This window comes from Tyto alba, unplaced genomic scaffold (genome assembly GCF_018691265.1).
Source record: "Tyto alba isolate M040663 unplaced genomic scaffold, T.alba_DEE_v4.0 Super-Scaffold_9, whole genome shotgun sequence".
Taxonomy (NCBI): domain Eukaryota; kingdom Metazoa; phylum Chordata; class Aves; order Strigiformes; family Tytonidae; genus Tyto; species Tyto alba.
Genome location: NW_024881330.1, coordinates 23,632,548 through 23,655,246, shown reverse-complemented (window position 1 = coordinate 23,655,246; position 22,699 = coordinate 23,632,548). Strand labels below are relative to the sequence as shown.

General features: G+C 37.9%; 1 protein-coding gene across 1 annotated transcript in view; it reads right to left on the bottom strand.

Annotated features, from left to right (window-relative positions):
* The window catches only part of RGS22 (regulator of G protein signaling 22), a 62,780-nt gene that overhangs the window by 1,508 nt on the left and 38,573 nt on the right, over positions 1-22,699 (bottom strand). Inside the window, exons 16-24 of the mRNA XM_042786256.1 lie at positions 19,634-19,726; positions 18,947-19,113; positions 15,612-15,774; positions 14,836-14,994; positions 11,864-11,923; positions 9,685-9,846; positions 6,535-6,714; positions 4,849-4,989; positions 1,003-1,110 (exon numbers count right to left, since the gene is read on the bottom strand). Of these exons, the coding sequence (XP_042642190.1) occupies positions 1,003-1,110; positions 4,849-4,989; positions 6,535-6,714; positions 9,685-9,846; positions 11,864-11,923; positions 14,836-14,994; positions 15,612-15,774; positions 18,947-19,113; positions 19,634-19,726 (1,233 nt within the window). The remainder of the gene's footprint in view (positions 1-1,002; positions 1,111-4,848; positions 4,990-6,534; positions 6,715-9,684; positions 9,847-11,863; positions 11,924-14,835; positions 14,995-15,611; positions 15,775-18,946; positions 19,114-19,633; positions 19,727-22,699) is intronic.

The window sequence follows — 22,699 nt, the reverse complement described above, 5'->3', positions numbered from 1 at the left end:
GCATGTTCCTATAGCAGAAAGGGGATTGGAGAAGAAACTGCTCTATAAAAGATTATTGCTCTTTCTGCAATTACCTGTCTCTTCTTGAGGGCTTAGGCATATGAAATTCATACACTGGATCACTCAACTCACCTTTCTTATTTTTTTTTCTTTTTTAAATAGGTATGAGGAAAAGTAAAAAGGTCTGTATAAGGGCTAAGAGCGTGAGCTTAACACTGTGAGTTTGTACTGTGGTTTCAGGTTTTGGGGGTATTTCAGACTGCCTGTTTCTATATTCTGCTCATTGCTAATATAATGCCACAGAAAGAGCTCTGTGGAATACAAGCAGTGTCTGAAGTGCAATTTACTCCTGCAATGCATGATATAGCTGTGATTATGTGATTGCACAGATTCCCCATTATATTATGGCAGTGTCAACTTGGTTATGAACAATCCCTCAATATGCCAAATGTGGCATGTCTATTCTTCCTGTTTCTCCAATAAAATGACTGTTATCTATTCAGTACAGATTTGATATATCGAGAATTGTTCTGGAAGAAATACTGAAGAGCTATTTTCTGTCACATTTTCTATCCAAATACATAGATTTCCTAAATGAGTTGAGGTCAGTTTTTAACATATGAGCAGAACAGGACTCAAGCCTAAACCAAATTCTTTCAGGTTATGAATTTCACAAGTAATGAAAAGTTTCTCATTCCAGACTTGAACTTTATTTTCTTCAATTTATCTTTAAAGATAATTTTTAAAACTACACACCTAAAGGTCTTAATATGTTGTTAGATATTAATACCACTCAGAACCTAAATCTTAGAAAAATTAATACAGAAAAAAACCTATAGTATAGGTAAACTTATAACAGCAAATTTAATTGTAGAAGAATGAACTGTTATTGAACGACCATGTGACAACAGTATTCAAAACCAAACTCCATCTTCCCGTTCTCCCAAGATAATTTTCTCTTTCTTGAATGCTGATATCTTAAGCAACATGTTAATTATTCACCTGCCACCCATATCCATCTGAAAATGATGCTGGTCCTCTCTCCACACCAATCTCATCTACCAAAGCATTGCTTGACAGACTGATGAGGTTTGTCCCCACTTCTTTACTCTGCCAATAATAAAAACTCATAATTAGATGTAAACAATAGTTACTGAGCTAAAGTAAAAAGCAAAAATTGGTATTGGAAATGAGATAGTGTCATATGCAGTAATGTTTTGTAATGCCCAGTTTCACAATTCATCACGTTGGGCACAATAAAAAATAGCAAAAGATACTGCTTTTTTAAAGCATTGCTTTGTCCTAATCGAAGTTTCCTGACCTTTACACTCCTGAAGACTATCCTTTCAGATTCAATACCTGCTCCAAAATACAGCTAAGTGAGAGGGCAGATCTGCAACAGACATATATTAAGGACAGAGAGGCCATTGTGATCCTCTAATTTGGCCTCAGGTATAAATGTAGAACATAAGATTTGTCATGATTAATTCCAGCTTGGTCCAGTAGCTGTGAATGAACTACAGCCTACAAGTTAGGAAAACAGGCAATCTGATTTAAAACATTTACAGTGAAGGACAAGACATTGTAACCTTTGGTAAACTGCTCTGGTGATTACCTATTTGTCATTTTCATGTTGTTTTAGCGTTTTACTAAGGCTACACCTTTGCACATTCTGTCTGATAATCCCAAAACTCTTTATGGACATTAATCAATGTTCATACTTAACCTCACATAATTAACCCCACAACATCCCCATGAGTCGAGTAATATAACCCTCTCATGTGGCAAATGAGAAAGAAAAGAAGAGAGGTCAAATGGTATCCAAAGTCACTCAGAAAGTCCCTAGAAGATCTGGAAAAGGATCAGAATATCATACTTCTTTGCTCCCAAAGTGTCTTTTCCTTCCTCATCATCCCCACTCTCCACATCATCTATAAGGGTGACTTTTGGGTACGGAACTGCCCAGGCAGTGTGATGTTCATCTCTCCAGAAACAGGCTTACTAACCTCTGTGGCACACTCAATTGATTGGACAGGAACGCCAAAGCAAGTACAGAAGTAGTGTGTATATGAATATACAGCAGTTTATGTTGGCTAGCTTTCTCAGTGAGAATGGTGAATTAAATGAGGCCTTTAACAATGTCTTCTCATAATAGATTAGGCAATATTATGATATTATGGCAATGTCATATGACATTACACCACTTACTAACAAATAAGTTTACTGCTGAGAAGCTTAAAGAGAGATGAGGGAAACATGGAAAAGGAAAATTAATGCTTATGGTTGTACCTTTCTCTGCTAAGGACTTGGAAAGAGTACATTCAAATTTACAGTTTAAGTTAAAACTATTTTGTATGCTTGCAAGTAAAAAATCCAAAATCTGTTTTGTAGGTAAAATACAATTGTGTATACAACAAATTACAAATACTGGCATCAAGACAGTCTGCAAAAAGAGACTAATGATATTTTTTAAAGTCTGTGGCATGTGCTTCTAGCAGTTAACAAAGGAACAGATCCCCAGACAAGCCAAAGATGAGCCCATATAGCTGTGCCACACTAAGGACAAACATGTGAAAACAGAAGTAAACCATACTTTCCCAAGGCAATATCTTTTAAAACAACTATTTCAGCTCAATACTGAAGCAATCACATCATACTGAAGGTTCAAGCTTTACTTCACCCTGTACCTACCCATCCCTACCTTCCAGACACTAAGCTTATTGAGGTCTGTGCATTGTACGTTGCTTGCATGGTGTCCCTTGCTGTCAGCCACTCCCCTGCACTGAGTCCATTGCCAGGAAACCTTTGATAGCATTTTCCCCATAAATAACGAATAGGCACACACAAAAATATTGAGATAGGCAAGTAATACTTAGTCATGCATCACTGCCCAGTGAAAACCTCCTTGGCTGCCCATTTTTTCCGTTATACTACATGAAAGTCCAACTCCTATCTAGTCAGCTCAGAAAGCAAGGTGAGCCCAGGTAGATTGGGCACCCTGGGGACAAATTTGTGAGGAAGGAGGAAGTAAAATTCCTCCCCCAGGATCATGACTGTTCTGTCTGATATAAATGCAAAATGGCAACTGACTGGAGGGGAGGAGCAGAATATAAAGAAAAAATTATAGTTTCTAATCCTTGGCAGAGCTTTCCTCTCCTTCAGCAGGAGCTTAGTGGGGCAGAGGAACATTGACATTGTTCTAAATGCCAAGAAATCTTCACCTTCTACAAGCTGCCAAGTGAGCCTGCTATCGCTTATGTTGGATGAACCTTATCAGTACCCTTTGGGGATACTGATTCGTTTGATTAGTTATGTTGTCACTGAGGGGACAGAAATCTCAGGCAAGAGAATAGGGAATGGCAAATTCTTTAAACAATAATAGAAAGGGAAAATAGTTTAAAAAACTTATTGTTCCATCTATTCTTTGAAGAAATTTTTAAAAGTAACTGGTTTACTGATATTTTTTTGAGAGAAGAATAGTCTGCAAACTGTTTACTGAACTGCATTCTCTGTCACTTTCTAAAATTTCTTGCCCTGTTTCCCAGCTTAGAAGGGTAATTCACCTTTCCCATTTGTTCCCCATAAAAGCTAGGCTTTTGCCTTCCTGGCCAAGAACTGGTCTTTACTTCCTTGATCTTAATCAGAAATCTTATAGACAGGCAACAAACAGATGGAAAAAATAAGTCTGTGAAAACGCAAACATGCATTACTTTGAAATATTGCATTCTTGCACTGTAAGCATTGCCAGTGGCCTTGCCAGACGTATCTATATGGAGGCAATGTGCTTTGGGGAAAGGAACATAAGTTCATGGATTTTAGACTTCACTTGACATTGGTGTGTGGCCTTAAGTAACGCTTCACTGGTCCTCAGTTTTCATGTGCCTAAAAAAGGTTAACAATGTGTACATGTTCTTACGAGCATATATGTCTTTATCTGTCCAGGTACTCAGGTGGTTCTCATCACAAGTAACATCTCAACACATGTGTACATGGTATTTAAAATATGTAAAGGTCTTTTAGTGCTACTTATGATAGTTTGAAAGTCCAATAATTTCTCTGCCCTTAAAGGAATGTTCTCTCCTCAAAGCTGGCCAAACAATTACATTTCATAAAAAATAAACTTTTGCAAAGCCTATAATCAATAGAAAAAAATTCCATTATATTTTAATAATAAAATTCCAAGAAAAATAATTTTACAAGAAAGCATTCCACTGTAGAGGTCACAGTTCTGTTAATGCACTGAAACTGTCTGGAAGCTCACTGTGAACAGTCTAACAGTTTCACTGTCAAAGCTGAGAAATATTCAAGAAAAAAGACTATACAAAGCAATTAGCACATAAATATTTTTTAAAATAATGCGCTGACTTTTCAAATGCTCATTCTGAAAAACAGGTATGAAATCTGGTTTGGTTTTGCTTTGATTTGCTTTCAATAGTGACCCAGAACTGTAAATTCTAAAATAGGACCGTGCATACTGAAAGTGCAAACAGGTCTGCAGTTACCCATTGTACACATGGACCATACATAGATTTTTTTTTTTTTAATTCAGCCCTCTTTTTTGCTCTTCTCTTGGCACAAAAGATGACTAAAATAAATTTTCCCCTCTGCTTAATGAAAGGAGTATTCCATTGACTCATCTGCTTCAAGTTAAACATATGTATATGCATTGGCAGGATTGGGAACTAATCGCCCTAGGACCAGGTCGCATGTAAAGCTTGAATTTTAACAAAAAGCTTTCAGTAGCTTTGGATCAGGCTGAGAAAGGGGTATTTGAATTCATGTATGTTTGCTCGTGAAGGAGTTTTTATGCAGTTCATCAGCTGTCACCTGAAACTTTGTGAGCCTTACCTCTGCTGTTTTGCCTTCCTTCTTTCGCATCTTTTTTCTCTTTTTTCTCTCCAAAGCAAGTAGAATTTTGTCACTAGCCAAATTACTTTGAAACTTACAAAATTTTGCCCAAAATTTAAACAGAAGAGCAAAAATAGTCATCTGCACACAAAGAAAAGAAAGTCAATGTTGACCATACTAAGAAAACAGAGTTTACTGAAAAATAAAATGTAGTTTACCATGAGAATGAAATAACTATTTCTTTTTGAATACACAGCCTTGTTCCTCCCACGTACTGTGTCCTGACATTTCAGCCCAGCTTTGCTCGGCACATGCTTTTCATCAGTGTGTTTATTACTGGTGAGAAATCTTCCTAAAACACAGTTAAAAGGCTCTTTCTTTTTTTATATTTCCCTAAACAATTGTTTGCATTAATGAAAACATCCATCATTTTTTACAAGTATTCCTGATAAAATATACACCAGTAGAATTGCTTTTGCACCACTGTTCTGCTTAAGTATTTCAAATATTCAGTTCATTAGGGAGAGGGGGATTTTTCCCTCTTAAGAGAAAGGAAATACTTTTTTGCCTCTGGAAAGGCTCTTAAACCACATTACAGATCTATGAGCAAATCTTGGATAATTTTTAAATGATATAATCTCTCACAGGGTCTTTTTTGAACTAGAATAAGAAAAACAATTTTAGAAAAGCAAACAGAGGGGCTCAGTGAATTCTGCTGCTGCACGTACTAAGGCTTACATTTTTCAATTTATTTAGATGTTTAATTCTCATTGAGAAACTTGGCTTCAAAGGAGCCGAGCATGGTCAGCACCTCACTGCTTCTGGCTCAACAGACTTGAAATTGACATGTGAGTTGCTGTCATGTTCCAGTCACAGTTTTTTGGCCAAGTTCTTCCCTTGGTTTTGTGCCACATTTCTGGAGTTCACTGGGGTTTACACAGGCTAAAATGAGACTTCTTATTTCTGTCAGGACCTATATGAACCCTTTTCTCTAACAAAACATTCATCTTTTGTGATCCAAATACTCTATGGACTCACAGTTGATGTTTAAAGGTGTTGGAGGTAATTTTATAGGAAAAGGAGAGGAACTAGCTTTCTTGGAATTTGAAGATAAGTCAGAGAAGACAGTAACAAGGAATAAGAAAATAGTCTGTAGTAAAGGTTCAGAAATTGCTGTTCAGTTTGATTAGTACAAAAATCAGAGAGAAAATTGTCTACAGTAATTTAATACAGACTTTCTGTTAAAAAAGAAGGCATTTAGTAAATTAAGCTGGTCTTGTGCTTTACTCACACCTGTATTTTTTTTATAAGCTACAAAAACTACTAACTTTCTAACTACAAATTACTTCTCTGACATTAACGAAGTGGTAAAGAACAAGCAATTAAAAACATAGACAGAATTCATTTCTACTGCTAGAATTCCTAACACACACTGTTCTTGGACAACACCTTTCCAGGATCAGCTAGCTGGCAGGTATTGCCCAGTTTATTGAGCAGTAAATATCTGAAGCCTCTCAGTCATCTCCGCCATACAGTCTTCATTGAAATGCATGACCACAGTGTTCTCTTGCATGCCCAGGCTTATGTATGGAGTCCAAATTGTCATATAAGCGACAAAGACAGTCCTTAAAATCAGGCATACAGACTCTAACCAGACTTGTTACAGAGATTCTCACATCTTCTTACCTGTGCCTCTCTAAAGATGTAAGGTCCTAGTTCTTTCCTGTGCTCCAAAATCTTCTTTGCCTGTTCAGTTGGGATGTCAATCTGCAAAGCTGGGGGTACAGCAGAATTAATGAAGCAGTTGATAATAGCTGTGATCTTTTTCTGGACTGTGGCATCATCACAATGAGAATGGCACAAGTCCTGAAAGACAAAAAGTAGCATTTTCAGTAAATGGAGAGGGACACAAGACCCTTTTACAGGGGCCCAGTGATCAAAGAGTAACAGTCATACAACAATAATTATACAATAGATTCCTTCAGTATGTAGAACAAAATTCTTATAACAAATGTGCATGGTCAAAGGCATAGTTAAGACATGAGTGGGACTTCTGGTTTGCAAATGCAGATGTATAGCAATCACTGCTTCAGGTGATAATATTTGCCTGCCTGTTCTGATGGGACGGGATAGTTTTTATCTTTCATTCAATCTAAGTATATTACTGGCAAATAGGAGGCATTTCTGAAAAGAGAAACACACCTACAGGTGTGAAATGCACTAATTTTCACAATTATCCTGCTATAACTAGCATAGCCATGGTAACTAAAAGACAAATAAATGCTCTAAATAGTCCAAGAAAAGAGGGGAATTATTTAGAGGGTACAAGGTATTATAACCAGGAATGTTGGCACCAGAGGGGAAAATTTCAGCTACCAGTACCATCTTCCATTCATTGAAATCTTCTAGTTTCTCCATTCATTAAGATTTTCTAGTTTCACAAAACCACAGTGTTTGAAATAATGCTGTGCAGAACAGAATATAAAACAAACCTGAAGTTACGAGGATGAAATCTCAAAGAAACAGTAGAAGTTTTCTACTTTTTTTAATGTGATCCTATTGTTATTGTAAAAGCTGCTATTACTGTGTTTTCACACTCTGACTATGCTACCATTGGACTTTGACGGGAAGGAACAACAATTCAAAGAACTTCCTTCAAATGCTTTAAAACACAAACTTTCCATCTATCCATAAACATCAAGAAATTTCTATACCACTAGGAGATTATCACATTTATCTACTAAAGACACAATGAGCACTCTAGAGAATTTTCAGGAAGAAAGCTTTCTAGATGAAGAATGTGCATTTAGTTTTGGTATAGGGGGCTGGATATTTACTTTGCAAAGAAATTAAAAACAGGGCTTTTAACCAGAAATGTGGTATGTGAAAGAGCTGGCTTGTTTTATTATGAATACTTTTTAGTTTTCTGAAGGAAAAAAAGAATGATAACAGCTACAATGAAGAAAGTAAGGCAATACAAAAACATATTCAATATATCCTAAGATTATATTATGGCTTCCTTTGCTCATCTAGGATAGAAGAAAAGGCAGAGAGCTGTAGCAAGAGGGAAGACAAACAAGCCCTATGGTATGAAGAGGGATGAGACATGAGCATAGAGGAACAGATGGAAGTGATCCGCAGAGTTATATTTCTTCATATTTGTTTAAAAAAAAAAAAATTTGTTTTTTGATTGTCCCAAGATGTGCCGCCAGCCTTATGGGTTAAAAGGAGCAATGCAGTCATTGACTCTTAAAGGGAGTTCTGTCTAATCTGATGGCATGATAGGGCTCAGACAATACAAGTATGCACTGTGCAGAGTGCTGCCCACGTCTTTGGCAGTATTCTTCCAGTTCAGCCTGACCCACAACACTCCTACTACTCCAGCCCTTTGCTTCTATAAAGAGCATCAACTGCCAACCATGACAAATCACATGCATGTAGAAATATGGTCAGATTGTACTTTTTCTTGATAAGACAACAAATAAAATTAACATAAATGAAGGAGAGGGGGTGGGACATAAAACAGTGAAGGCTTTCTTCAGAGAGAAAATCCACAAAGAAAAGAGTCTAAAATGCACTCCACGTTCATTTGCAGAAAGTTTATATGTCCTGCACAGTGTAGCAACGAAGAGTCACAAATGTGAAAAAAGCATCAAATATTTTGAGAAGGACTTATGTCATGGAACTTCAGGTGCCTCCATGTCAGGTTTCTAGCTTAAGCTAGTCACTCCGTAACAAAGAGAGAGAGAGCAGCAGCCCCAGAGAGAGTTTCAGCTGATGATTCCTCACTTGGGATCAGAGCCTCTGTGAGGAGGGGACATTGCCCCTTGGAAACAGAGGAACTTCAGCTTCTAAAGCAGACCCCAAATTCAAATGCATAAAATTAAACAGTGAAAATACACCCCCATGCCTGCAGCAGGATCTCCAAGTGCTACTGCAGCATCAGCTGTGTTTACCTCCTAATTTCTGAACGTGCTAGCTGACCTCATGCTCCCTGACTGCTAGGTACACACAGGCTATGGTCAGGAGCCCAGGAGAGGCTTGGCACTCCAGCAGCACTCGCTTTAGCATCAGCAATATCTGAGAGGCAAAAGGAATGAAGAACAAGTGAAAGATCCATGGTGCCCCTGCATTCAGCCCCGAGTACTCCTAAGAGGCTGCAGTGTGATTTAAAGGCTCACTTCAGAGTTTTCCCATTGTATTTCACCCCACACAGCAGCAGTTTCACAAAGGGGCATGTATGTGGGAGAGAGGCAATCCCTGCTGGCCTTCCCCATCACATTTCACCTTGGTCACATCCTCAGCTGCAATCAAATGTGACTGTACAGAGTGCAAGGGAGCTGTGGTCTGCATTGTACATAAAAGCTTTTTGGGTAGATACTATCTTTACATCTGTATATTTGATTGAACTTAAAAGTTTTCTCTGATTTTTGAGTGATTACCAAAATCAGCAATAATCCCATTATTTAACAGTATGTAACTATAAAGACAGAAGGAATATTTTAATGCTTGAATATTTTCCACTGCTCAACAGACGTATACCAAAATCTGGAAATTAGCTGGTTAGTAGTGTCCCTTTATAGACTCAGAAGAATGTTACAGTTTGAAGAAGCATAAAGAAATACAGGGATAATACGTTCAAGTCATTAAAAATACCTACCTTTAAGAAGTAAGGATTTTCACCAAAGAAAAAACAGTTTAAACAGTGAAGGAGGTTTTACTATGAACAAGAAAATTCCTAGAGATATTCTTGTTAAAATTATCCTAATATGCAGTAATGGATGCATTTGCTTACAAATTGAATGATATTCCCCTTGCTCCATTTTACCATCGTACCTTATACTTCTGTACCTCTTGCCAAAAGAGCACTCCATTCTCCAGTAGGTCTCCTTTCAGTGACACAAAACGTTGAAACTGATTTGCTGTCACTGGATTCAGCAGCGCTTTGCGGAAAGCAATTATTTCACTAGATGAAGAAACCCACTTATTGTCCACATGCTGTCAAAAGAAGAAATAAATGCACCAAATAAACTTTGTTCCAAAAAGCAATAACAAAGGCATTAGTTAGCATAAACTGCCTGATTCTTATCTTTGCACTGACCCTAACTTTCGGTAGTTTATGAGTTTATGACATGGATACAATAGAATGTGGCAAGGTTTCATTTCTTTCTTTCCTTCTTTTTTTTTTTTTTTTTTTTCCAGTTTGGTTTGGGCCACATTTTTTGGAAGACGTGATGGGAGAGGAAATGACTGACAATGATTTAGACCATATGACTACATACTATAAAGTATGGAAACAGCTATTGTTATTGATTATGGCAACAGGCTACTTTTCGAGAGAACAGTTTGAGTTTTGTGCAAACAAACAACAAAGAAAAAGGAACAGACAAACCACATAGCTTAAAGTTGTAAAATGCTTCTGACAGGGATCTCACCAACAAAATGAGCTTTGAAATGTGTTGCCATGATCACCAACAGAAGCTGGAGAGTCTGCTCTCTGTGGAATAAAGTTACCAATAATAAAATAGAATTTAAAGTCATCGAGACATTTTGGAAATCCTCATGCTGCAGAACACAGAGTGGTAGGCAGCCAGGAAAGGGTGGAGAAAGAAAGATGGCTTATGCAGGAACAGTTTGTTTGAAATGAAGTTCAGGCTGGCCTGCCTTCCTGAACAAACAGTCCTTGTGCCGTCACTGAGGAGCAAGCCAAACAAACCCTCTTTGTTATCAGATGGATGAATGAAAACTATCTTCTAACAGTGGTATAAAACTCTTGAAGCCCTGCAGGGATGGAGAGATGTTCAGTGGTCAGCATGGGACAGAAGCAAATTTTTAGTTGTTGCAGACAGTCCTGGAAATCTAAGATGAATCTTAATTCTAAGCTGAAGGTCTTCCTGCGGCTGCTTTTAAAAACAGGGGTTATGCTTAGTTATGCTTAGGGTTAGGCCTCCGCAGAGCCTGCCCTTTTGAGAGGGTAGTGTAGGTGGTTGTTTTCCAAAAGGTCCTTTGGTTAAAATAAAATCAACTCAACTTAGGCACTAGGGTGGCACCTTCTCAGCCCTCCTCCAATTCCCCAAACATGTTCTATCCCCTGTGACCAGGATTTAGGCAAGTCTTGGGAAAAATTATTCCTGAGACATTTTCATGAAGGGAAGAACAAAATGTTGCTCCCACCCTTATACTAATACACAAACACTACTTATTTTATGGGTCAACAACCTTGAAGCAGAACATAGAAAATAACCATCTTCCTGACAAACAAAGGGAAAACTCAGTTAACAGAACCCACATGCACTTTGGATCCCTTTCGAGCTAATGGTTTGCATGGATAATTGGTGACCTGGTCTCCAGTTTGATTTCAACAGACAATAAAAGTTCAACTGAATAAATGTACACAACTTGTATGTTGGCAACCACAAAGAGTTCACTGCTCTTCAAGAGGAAAAAAACTGGCAAACATATGATGAAATGTATTATTACAAAGGTTTAAGATGTTTAAAATTGATATTATCTCAGTGCTGTAAGATTAAAATACAATTCTAAATGAAACAGATACTGTGAGATATGATTAAACCTGCCCACTCCACTGCATACTTCACATTCCCTTTTGTGCCTGCACGTAATCCACTCGCAGTAATAAATAAACTACCAGATGCTGGAATGAACAGCTTGTCCCAATAAGTCCACTGCATGCAAAATACAGATAAATGTGAATTAAAGGTACAATACCAGTTTGAGAAGGGTTAAGAGTGCTCCAAAGCCCAGGACAAAAGACATGTTTTTTTCAAATATGACCTCTCCAGCCAGGAAGGGAGAGAAATTTACCGTGAACATCCAGCAGGGAGCTAAAGTCACCAGTAATGTGAGTAATCAGTCTGCTGTAGCCAACACCATTATGCCTGCTTTTGACAGCATTACATTTGGCCCTCACACTGTCAGCGGTGAAATTGTGAAGGGTTTGCAAGGCCCAAACAGAAAAGACAGTGAAACCACAGACACAGTAAGCTTCACTTGCCTTCCACATCCCAGTTGTCTTCTGCTTTTGGCGTGAAAGATCTTCAGTTACGTCCCTTACCTATGGTTGAACAAAAGATTATCATTGTATTTTTTAACTCCTCTTGTTTCATGTTCAGCTTTCTAATGATTGAGACCACAGTGGTAGAATAGTTGATATGACTTCATATGGATCTTTATATGTGAAATTTGTTGTGGACCCATACTGAATGTCATCCCTTGTTCAGCTATAAATGAGCACATGCTCATTAGGACTGGGGAGTTAGAGAAGACAAGAGGCAATAGCAGTCAAACTGCACTCTTCCACTGGTTTACCTTACCCATAATAATCTGAGAGACCAATTATGTTAGGAATAAAATTTGGGTTTAGGTTGGTTTTCTTTTTTTTGGTATGACATGTTTTTGGTTCCTTTGGACAGCTGTATTAGAAATACAGACTTGATCCTGCAACTTCTTTGTAGCAAAAATACACCTCAAATCAAGGGCAGATTTTCTGAGTGAGGACTACATAGCATGCCCACAGTGTTTGGTCACTGTGAAATATGAAGCCAAGTAGAGAATGTCATCTGGTTTCATTTCTTCTAAAATACTTTCTTCAAAGGACCTTTTCATCCTCTGAATTTGCAATAAGAAAGAGAAAAGAGCAGTCAAACATAAATGGAGTTAGGAAAAGACTAAAAGCTCATTAGAAGTATGTATTTCCTGTAAACTGTTTATTAGAGTTGAATACAGCATTTTCCAAACTGCCTGGGCTACTCTCCCTGCCAGCACAGTGCAGCAGGTGCAAGAAGAGGCACAAACTAGCTTCTGGACCTGGGTAAGTCCAAGCCGGAGCAGGGGCAAGGGGAGGAGTTCGTTGCAACGTTAAACCCTATGGTCTGGTCCAAAGGGGCAGGGGTGGAGATTGTAATGGAAATACGTTTAAATTGTTGTAACCTGGGATTTGAGTTGCATGTTATAGGAATTACTATAGCAGGAACCACTTGAAGCAGTAGAGGACAAGTCTTCAAAGAAGCAGTGCAAATGCAGCAGCAATCCAACCTGAGCTGTCTTTGGTGCCCAGCAGCTCCACGCAACACACCACCTATCCGGTCCTGAGTGACCACCATAACAGATGGACCCCAAAGTCATGGACTAAATGAACTCAGTGGACATTCTGTGCACATTTATGGACATTTTACAGACATTTCCCAGGGGTGGTCCATAGACTAAGGGAATGATATCTGTGTATTGTATCAAAGAATGGGAAGAGGGGCATGGTTAATGAGGATGCATTGGATAGTGAGTGACCTGAGTATGATGTAAATGGTATGGAATAAGGGATGGAGAATGTGCTGGTTTTGGCTGGGATAGAGTTAATTGTCTTCCTGGTAGCTAGTATGGAGCTATGTTTTGGATTTGTGCTGAAAACAGTGTTGATAATTCAGGGATGTTTTCACTATTGCTGAGCAGTGCTTAGACAAAGTCAAGGCCTTTTCTTCTTCTCACACCACCCCACCAGCAAGTAGGCTAGGGGTGCACAAGAAGTTGGGAGGGGATATAGCTGGGACAGATGACCAAAGGGATATTCTATAACACATGACATCATGTTCAGCATATAAAGCTGGGGGAAGAAGAAGGAAGGGGGGGACATTCAGAGTGATGCCGTTTGTCTTCCCAAGTAATCCAAACATGATGGAGCCCTGCTCTCCTGGAGATGGCTGAACACCTGCCTGCCGATGGGAAGTGGTGAATTAATTCTTTGTTTTGCTTTGCTTGCATGTGCAGCCTTTGCTTTATGTATTAAAATGTCTTTATCTCAGCCCACGAGTTTTCTCACTTTTACTCTTCCGATTCTCTCCCCCATCCCACTCAGGGGGAGTGAGTGAGTGGCTGGGTGTGCTTAGTTGCAGGCCAGAGTTAAACCATGACAGCAGTTTAGCCTTATCACAGGGTCTTGTGCCAGGGGTTGTAAAGGAGGTAGAGGTCAGCTAAAAAGGGTTAGGAAATGTTGCTTTAGTTAACATGATCGTTATTAAATTTACAGTTTGTCTTATTAGAACCTATACTTTTCAGACTGCTCAGTGCTCTGAATCAGTGAAAAAGATCCAGTTCATATGTACTTCTGACAACCTTCTTAACGTTAAGAAGAGGATAGAAAACAAGTTTTAGGAATCAATGCAGTATGCATATACATCTGCTTGGTGGAATTGTCAAGTTTCCTTCTGCTGTGACATTCGCATTTCAGAGCTGTTGTGGAAGTGCAAAAAAAGAAGTCTTTTTGCATCTGTCACCAGCAGAATGATCTCCCTACACAGATCCCAGCCACAGAGACACTCTCATAAAAGGCAGATGCTTGCTCTGCCCATTCCCCAGTCTTTCTAATGAGACAGGAGTGAAAGGCTTCTCATTCCCAGTTTTCTGGCAACTTTCTGAAGTAACCAATTGGAACAAGGCTTGTAGCAGTTAACCTCCCCACTCAGCAGAATTTCACAGGTCCTAGATGCATCTCTATAGGCACTGCAGCTTCTGACGGTAGAACACAGACAGCTTAAGAGACAGAGAGAAAGAATACAGTGTGAGAAGTTCACTCATTTGGTTGTGTTCTTGCCCCCTTTGTAAAAACCTTTACACAAAGCAGCATTTCTTCTGTGTGCAAGTGTATGGCTAGGGTAAAATGGCATATGGGGAGTACAACAATACATCAAATATTAGTTTACTCCCCTGGCAGCCTGCCTGGCAGCAGTGCTAACACCAGCTCCTTCAGATTTAGGATCTAACAATAATACTGTAGGCTAGACTAAACCTTCAGAGGAACTGCCTTCACAATTATCAAGCTAAATGCTTCAACCTGGACATGCTACAGCATTTCATTCAATGTAAACTGCATGTGAGTTGTGGGCTGCTTTTCCTCTGAAACATTTTATCCCAATGGTAAATTAAGAGCCGAACAAAAAACAATGCCTGGATATATTGCTGTTGTTCAAAAAATACCTTTGCTTGTCCCTCTGTCCCATGGTGTTCATCTGCCAGGAACAATGGCAGCCATTGTTTTTCTAATCTCTTCTGGACGCATTGCTGAATTTCTAGTAGAACCGCTGCTGAAAGTCGATCATGAAGGATTTGTCCCCATCCTCCACCTGAATGCATTAGCTAAGCAATCCAAATACAATAACACATGACATAAACTTTTGTGTATACCAAAAGCCCTTTATCTCTCTACATCCTTGATTTAGCAAAGCATGAGCTTAACTGTAAGCAAAGCATTTAATGCATGCTTACCCAAGGCTCACATGTACTTTTCATAAAAGGGAACAGATTACATTTGTCCCTACCTATAATAGAATACAGACTCTGGCAAATATTACCCCAGCTTGACCAAGTAAATTTTCTAAGTATTGAGATATATAAGAGTACCACAGCTCAGACTTGCCATCTGTGGCTTTACTGATATACTAAAATAGAAATCTGGAACAAGTCACTCTGCCTGAAAGCCATTTTTACACTTTTTCTGAGCTGTGTTGTGCGTGCTCTGGCTGTGGCCTTAGATCAGGATTTAAGAGAGATGTTCTGTAAGGACAGAGGAGGAAGAGCCTGAACAGGGAGCAAGGGACCCCCACAACCAGAACAGAATCAAGTTTCTGGCCAAAAATATAGGTAAGATTTGAGGAGCGTAGCTTGGGGAAAAACTGGAACAAATCTGCTTATGGACTTTTACCTCAGTCACATTCAGTGTGATTGTTCTTTAAGAATGGTTTTGTAACTGGTACCTGTTCTTGCTGTTCTCTGGTAGCAGGGCTGTTGGGTCCAAAGAAGTATTTTTTGTTTAAGTACTTGTTTTTAATGTCCTTAGATATTTCCTCCCTTTTTTCTTTATCCTTGTGGAGCATCTTTCTGAACTGTTCAATATCTAGCCAGCACATGAGATCCATGCTATAAACAAATTTAAACAGAATGTTATTTCAATATTGTGTTAATTTCATCAACATTCTAGGGAGTTATTAGTTTAACCACAAGCCACCAAAGTGTTCAAGTCCTAAATACCAGGTCAGATTGGACTGAAATTTTATGTCATTTTTTCTTTGCTAGTACCATCTGGTGAGACCATGGCACTTGTTGAACAGGCAGATCAAACATGCATTTTAGGGATCTCATTTAGGCTCCCTTCTCAAGTACCCCGAAAGGAGTAACCTCCTCAATGTGCCGCTGCTAACTCCAGCAGGGACTGTGAACCAGAGCCATAGTGCAGACCTCCCAGAGAGAATGAAAAATGAAACAGATGAGAATTTGAAGCAATACTGAGGCTGTGAGCCGCTGAGAGACGAGTTCTCGGTGTTCTGCCTCCTCATTGTATCACCCGACAAGGGAGGCAGCTGGGAACATCAGCCCCAGAAAGCACCCCCTTCCTACACTGCCTGAAGTGCTAGAGCGTAAGTCAGTCCACAGTCAAGCAGACAATAACAATTTATGGTGACTTTTGTTTCTAGGGCTTTTTGTGGGCTGCCTTTTCATAAATTACTGATTCTCTGCTTATGTATTATTCATAGCAAGTGATAAATAATCTCCATATGGAATTCTTGATCTATATATTGTTCATAATCATTTGAGTGTATACTATCAATTTAAGTTTGTTTAATGGAACATATATTGGTTTTGTTATTTAAACCAGAGGACAGAACAAGTGATATACCCACAATTTCTGTTCAATTTATATGACTGTTTTCTGGTAGTATCTTACTAGCTGAAGTTTTGTGAGCATTTTAATGAGGACATTCACTGTATTTGCAGCAGGAATTATGAAACATTAAATTCAGACAAATCTGTTTCACTTTCCCATTTGGTTAATAACTGGCTTTTTCTAAACATTAATCCAGGAGCAAAACTTTCAAAAAGCATCTGACTGATTTAAGAACAGATGTCCCCCTTTCACAAGTCTTTTGAGACCCTTACAGACCTAAGTTTGACTGAGACTGAAATTCTTTCATTTTCTAGTTCGTCACAACCTGAATACGTTCACCCACATGCAAGTGTTACAAGTTACTGTGGTTTATGGAGCTACTCCTTGGCATCTACCTCTGACAACTGATCAGATACATCCATCTTATTTAAAAATCAAAATATATAATCTTAAAATGTGTTAGTTTAATCCATTTACAGTGGTGGCTTATCCTAGCACACCCTATTTTTTCCTTTCAACAGATCAGGAGCGTATGCACAGTCAGTTAGTCTGGCAAGATTAACAAGTGGTAACCCACTAACCCAAAGTAACACAAATTGTCCTGCAATTGTGTGAATATATCCTATATTTTTAAGAAAATTTTAATTAATGGAACTTTGTTTATTTTCTTACCAGAATTTACACCCAAATACTCGACAGCCTGTCCCTCCTGAGACTTGGATCACTTACAATTGGGCAATAACAGAACCATAAATTTTTACAAAGAGGCAAATGACACTTTTGTTGGTTTTTGCTGAAATTTCCAGACTGCATTAGTTCTAGGATCCCTTCAGCTTATAGTACCATTAAGCATCTTTACTGTAGCATGCCAGCTGGACTTCAGAGTTACTAGGTTTGGACCAAGCTCTAAAACCCTGTTTTGTGAGAGTTTTTCAAATGTTTTTCTTCATTATGAATTTTTACAAAATAAAATTTCTTCATAAATTAAACATTTCTCTACCTGGCTCTATCACTCAAGATGGAACTTGTCTGTGGTTAACAAAGAGGCAGGAAGTCCCAGAGGCAATTCAGCATACCTGTCCAGGACCTCATTCTAGCCAGTGACCTGTTCTCTGGTGATTCCTACCATTTCCCCAGTTAGAGAGGAACTCTAAACCAGCTGTCTCCAAAGTGGGGTGTGTGCCCCCTAGTGGTTGTGTGAGATGATTCTTTGAGGGGCAGGAAGAAAATATTAGAACTTCAGTCACACATGTATATAATTAACAAAAAAAAAAAAAAAAACAAACAAACAAAAAAAACCCACATATTGAGTGTGCATGCTCAAAAATTTTTCACTAATGGGTTGCACTATCAAAGAACCTTGAACACCACTGGTCTAGACAACTCAGAAGTCACTTGACCGTAGGCACCCACACACAGTATAAGAATTTTCATCTGAACTCATTACATACATTCTTTCTGTAGTCAGTGAATAGAAATAGCCATCTTTAGGAATGATCCCTCCAAACTGGTTTTAGATGTTACCTTCAGAATTAGAATAATTGTGTCCAGAAATGTGTATTTCTCTCTCTGACTACAAAGGGGACCTATGATGATAAGCAGAAGTGATGACATTGAGTCTTGGCCAGAAGAATCCTGTGCTAGAAGTCCATCTTTGGACACTTTTGAAAAAGCTGACCAATATCCAATCTAAAATTATAGCAGTGCTTGACTAGAAGCAATAGGCAATATGAAAACCATCAGTTCATGGGAACCCAGGTTAAAGGAAGGAATTGGCAATTTAAGGATTTGCTAGCAGTTACTTAAAAAGTGTATTTGCCTTTTCCTAAAACAGAATAGAGATTAGTGTGGGGCTTGGGGAAAAAAAAAAAAAAAATAAAGGTGGAAAACTCACATTTACTTCTGCTAGAATTTTTGTTTAGAGCTTCATTTTTAAACAAATGGGCTCACTTTTTCAAAAACCCTGCATAAACTGTATCTGCTACAAGCTGGTACTTAATTCTGTTCAGATCAATGCAAACACAAATCTGTGGTTGCTCTCATACTGTGAGAATAACGTGGCTGTCTTCTATTTGTACATTTTTATAACAACCAGCTTTAATTTTTTAAATGTACTAAATTGAATCTGTACTAAAAAAGAGAAATTTTGACTCATTATAGGCTAATTGCTCTATTCACGGGTTTGCCACTAATCAAAGCAGAAACTGAAAGCAGAACTGTAATACTAACATATTATGACAGGTAAATTTTTACCCCCAAAATGTTAAGACAATTCAGTTGTCTGAACAACGTGCATGTGTATTTCATAAATATACAAACACATTTAAAAAAAAAAAAAATCTGTGAACATTTAAATAGTCAAGATCCCCAGCAAAGATTTCTTATGAACTTAGAAATGTGTATAATAGTAATAATGAAGAAACGTACCCAGCAGAATGGTCATTAAGAAAAGCCCAGAACTGTTCTAATTTCTCTTTGTCGTGGATCAGATCAGATAGATTAGGACCTGCCAATTCTTTGGCAATTTGACGCAAGTGCTGATCTTCTTTGAGAGCATCAGGGCAAGATGGCAGACCAGTGTCAGTAACAGTACTCTGAGGGAAGAAATTATTTCACTTGCATAACTGCTTTTTCATCTCTATATTTTCCTCAGTCTAATAATCCTGGCACTAGATAGCTTCTGTTTCTGTAGAACAGCTTTTTGATTGTTGAGAAAATAAACTGAGTTAAGGCTCCAGCTTTAGTTTTATGTTTGCTTTGACCATACCAGTATGCACAGGTTCCATAATGAAATAAACCAATATATACCTGTAATTTACTTGAAATGGAGGTATTTATTCAAGATTAAGGGCCCCAAATACATTCCACAGACTTTAGTGGAAACTGTCTCATTGACTCCAGTCATACAGTGGTCTGATGTTGATGTAACTGACAGAAGACCTGTATCTGTAATTAATGCAATGGCCATCAGTCATTCCCCAAAATGAATGGTAGAAATCTGACTACTTGCTTCTACAAACTGGCATGTAGTCAGTCTTTCATTGCTGATACTCAAAGTGTTAACCCTCTCTGATAGAAAAAATGTTTGTTTTTGTTAGTAGGTACTTGTCTTACCTCATCCTTCTTGGAACCACTTTCTTGATGCAAAGCCTGGAGCTTTCTAAAGTACACGGAGTCCAGCTGTCGAGTTTCTTCCACCAACTCCACCTAATAAAAATAATATCTTATGTCATCCCTACAGTACACATTATAGAAAGATGGAGAACTGAATGGGCACCTTGCCAGTGACAGTGGATAGAAAAGGACACATTTGCCAGTAATGAGACTAATATTTAGAAGACACTAGAAGTCACATCCTTGTGACAAACAATTCAATTAAAAGCTCTGGTAGAATAAAATTTTCAGATTCACAAGTAGATTCTTATAGAACATCACTAAATAACCTAACTATATCTTCAAGAAAATAACTTTGTATTAAAAAAAATGCTAAGTTACATTGTGTGTATAATATGTTGTGTATACTGTGCATATATTGTATTGTGTATATTGTGTCAGACTTACCTGATTGCCTATATCAGCAAATTGCATGTCAAAGTGCCACTGAGAAGCAGAAAAACAAGTCTTAAAACTGAGTCTCAGTGGGAAATGTCAAAAAGATAGAGTGCCACGGATTTCCAGAAATGGAAATTTAAGACAAGAAAGATGCTATAATATCTAAACAATGAAGGTGAAAGCTTTCAGACTTTCAGTCTTGTCCCCTTCATTAGTTTTATACCAGGTAGTGCCTTAAAATAATAAATTGTTCATGATTAGAACTCATGAAGTTTTGGCATTTTTTAACTTAATTGGAAGCCTTATGTATATAACTAGAGCAGTTCTCCAAGTGATATGCAAACAATCGGTAACTGCATAAAGAATAGTTCGGTGACCCTCTCAGCTCCATTCAAATGCAGGTTTTAGGATATTTAGCAAAATTGAGACAATTCATTATACTGATTAGCATGCCCATTACAAAGATCAGAAAGTTGTGGTCTTATTAGACAAGAGTTTATGTGCAAGAGAGAGAAGAGAGTTTTTAGATTAATATTCATTATGCTTTTGTCTAAATGTAAATACCACACTAATCACCGTGTTATCTGAATACTTTCGGGCTCAGTGTAACTCGATTCCACTGTTATAAAGTACTTTTGGGTATTCTTTCCTTTAAAAGAAAACCTAGTTTAAAAGTAAGTAGGAAAATAATTCAGAACATTTTTCATAAAGTTTAAACAGAAAGCAGATAGAGGCAGGATGAGAGTCAACGATAAAAAGGAACTCTCCTGTTTGCATGTTTCGTTTAAAGATAAAAATGTAGATACATATTGACCATGTCCCAAATAAACAATTTTGGACTCACCTAATTCTTGATAAAATATCTTGTTTCATTATGGGCCAAATATATCCTGCTGTATGGTAGAACAAAGGGGAAGAGTAGAGCCAGGGACTGAACAAAATACAAAGCAGACCTTGTCTTTGTGCTGAGAAGGAGTGCGTCTAAGCATTAGCCTGCGCCTAGTACAAAGAGACTCTAGTGCCTCCTAGAACAGGTCTTTTTATGTCTGTGTATTATAACTCTTCACAAATGCATGTATTGTGCACTCAAAAGGGTTTAGTTCTGTTTTTTCGTGCTCTGATTAAGATGTTTGTGTTATTAGGGCACTGAAAAGTCTGAACGTAACTACACTTGAAAAGCAAAGCATCATCTAAACTGAAAGGGCAATAGACTATCCCTCAGTTAACTCAAGGAGGTATAAACTGACACAGGAATTAATTTAAAGTGTATATTTCCAGTTCTTATTTTGGAGGAATTCTTCCATCACTAGAAGCAGTGAAAACACTGTATTCAAAGTGTGCTCAAAAGCAGGGTCCTTTTTATACAAAAACGATGTATAGTAATACTCACTGAGTCAATGACTTGACTCAGTGGGGACTGGAAATCGCTACTAGACAACTAGTATTGATAATACACATAGAAAATATACATTTACAAAAGACTGTAAAACTAGTCTGATAAAAAAATAAGTAATATTTTAGATTAATGAAAGCATCAGTCAATTACACAGTGTTCTACAGTTCATAAGCAATTATAACTAAAATAGTTTATAAAAAAAATGTACCTGAAAGCTTAGAAAAGATGCTGAAAAATGAAGAGAATATTTTGCAGATGTGTTTGGATTAGTATATTTAATTTTAGTAAGTTTTTCTCAATGCTCAAATTTTCAAAGTTTCTTAGGGAAATTAAGTTATCACAAGATGAGAAGGAAGGTCCCCTTGCGAATTAATTAGAAGTTAGAAAAAGAAAAAAAAAAGAAATAAAGAACTTCCATTATGGGGTGGGGTTCCTATTGGAGGCTCACAGGGATCTGCACTGAGGTTGTTTTTTTAAACACTCAGAAATTATCTGGAAAAGGAGGTGAGTGAGGAGACAACGAAGTTTGCAAAATGATTCCACAGAGCAAAAAATTAAATTAACTGTGAAGAGCTGCAGGATTTCAGGACACTTTATTGTCTGCATGATAAAAGGGCAGCTGAATTCAATGACAATAAACATTAAGTCATACCAGTGAGTTCCAAATTAGGGCTTTCCATTAGTTGTTATTACTTAGTAAAGAAATCTTGGAATCATTGTGGATGGCTATTAGCTTACATTTTGCACATCCACTCAAAGTTCACCAGGAGTCAAAAGGCAATTAAAATCATAAGGACAATTAGGAGAGGAACAACGAACAAAACAGAAAACACAGTTCTGCCACTGGATAATCCTTAGTGCATCCAGATCAAGTACTGCTTGCATCTCATCAAAAGAATATAAAATAACAGACACAGATGGGGATGATAAGTGTAACAAAGGTATGGAATGCCTTCTGTAAGAGGAGAGGTCAAATAGTCTAGGATTCTTGAGTTTCAAAGAGATGTAATTGAAACAGGATACAACAGAAACATGTAAAAGCATAACAACATTGAGAATATGACAAGATAACAACTGTTTACTGTTCCTTATGACATACAAAGCTAGAGCACTGGGTGAAATTATCAGGGAAGGGTTTGCAGAGAAACCAAGATAAGCATTTTTTTTCTCCTATTGTATGATTAAAGCATGGAACCCACTACTGCAGTGAGGCTGAAGACATAAAATAACTC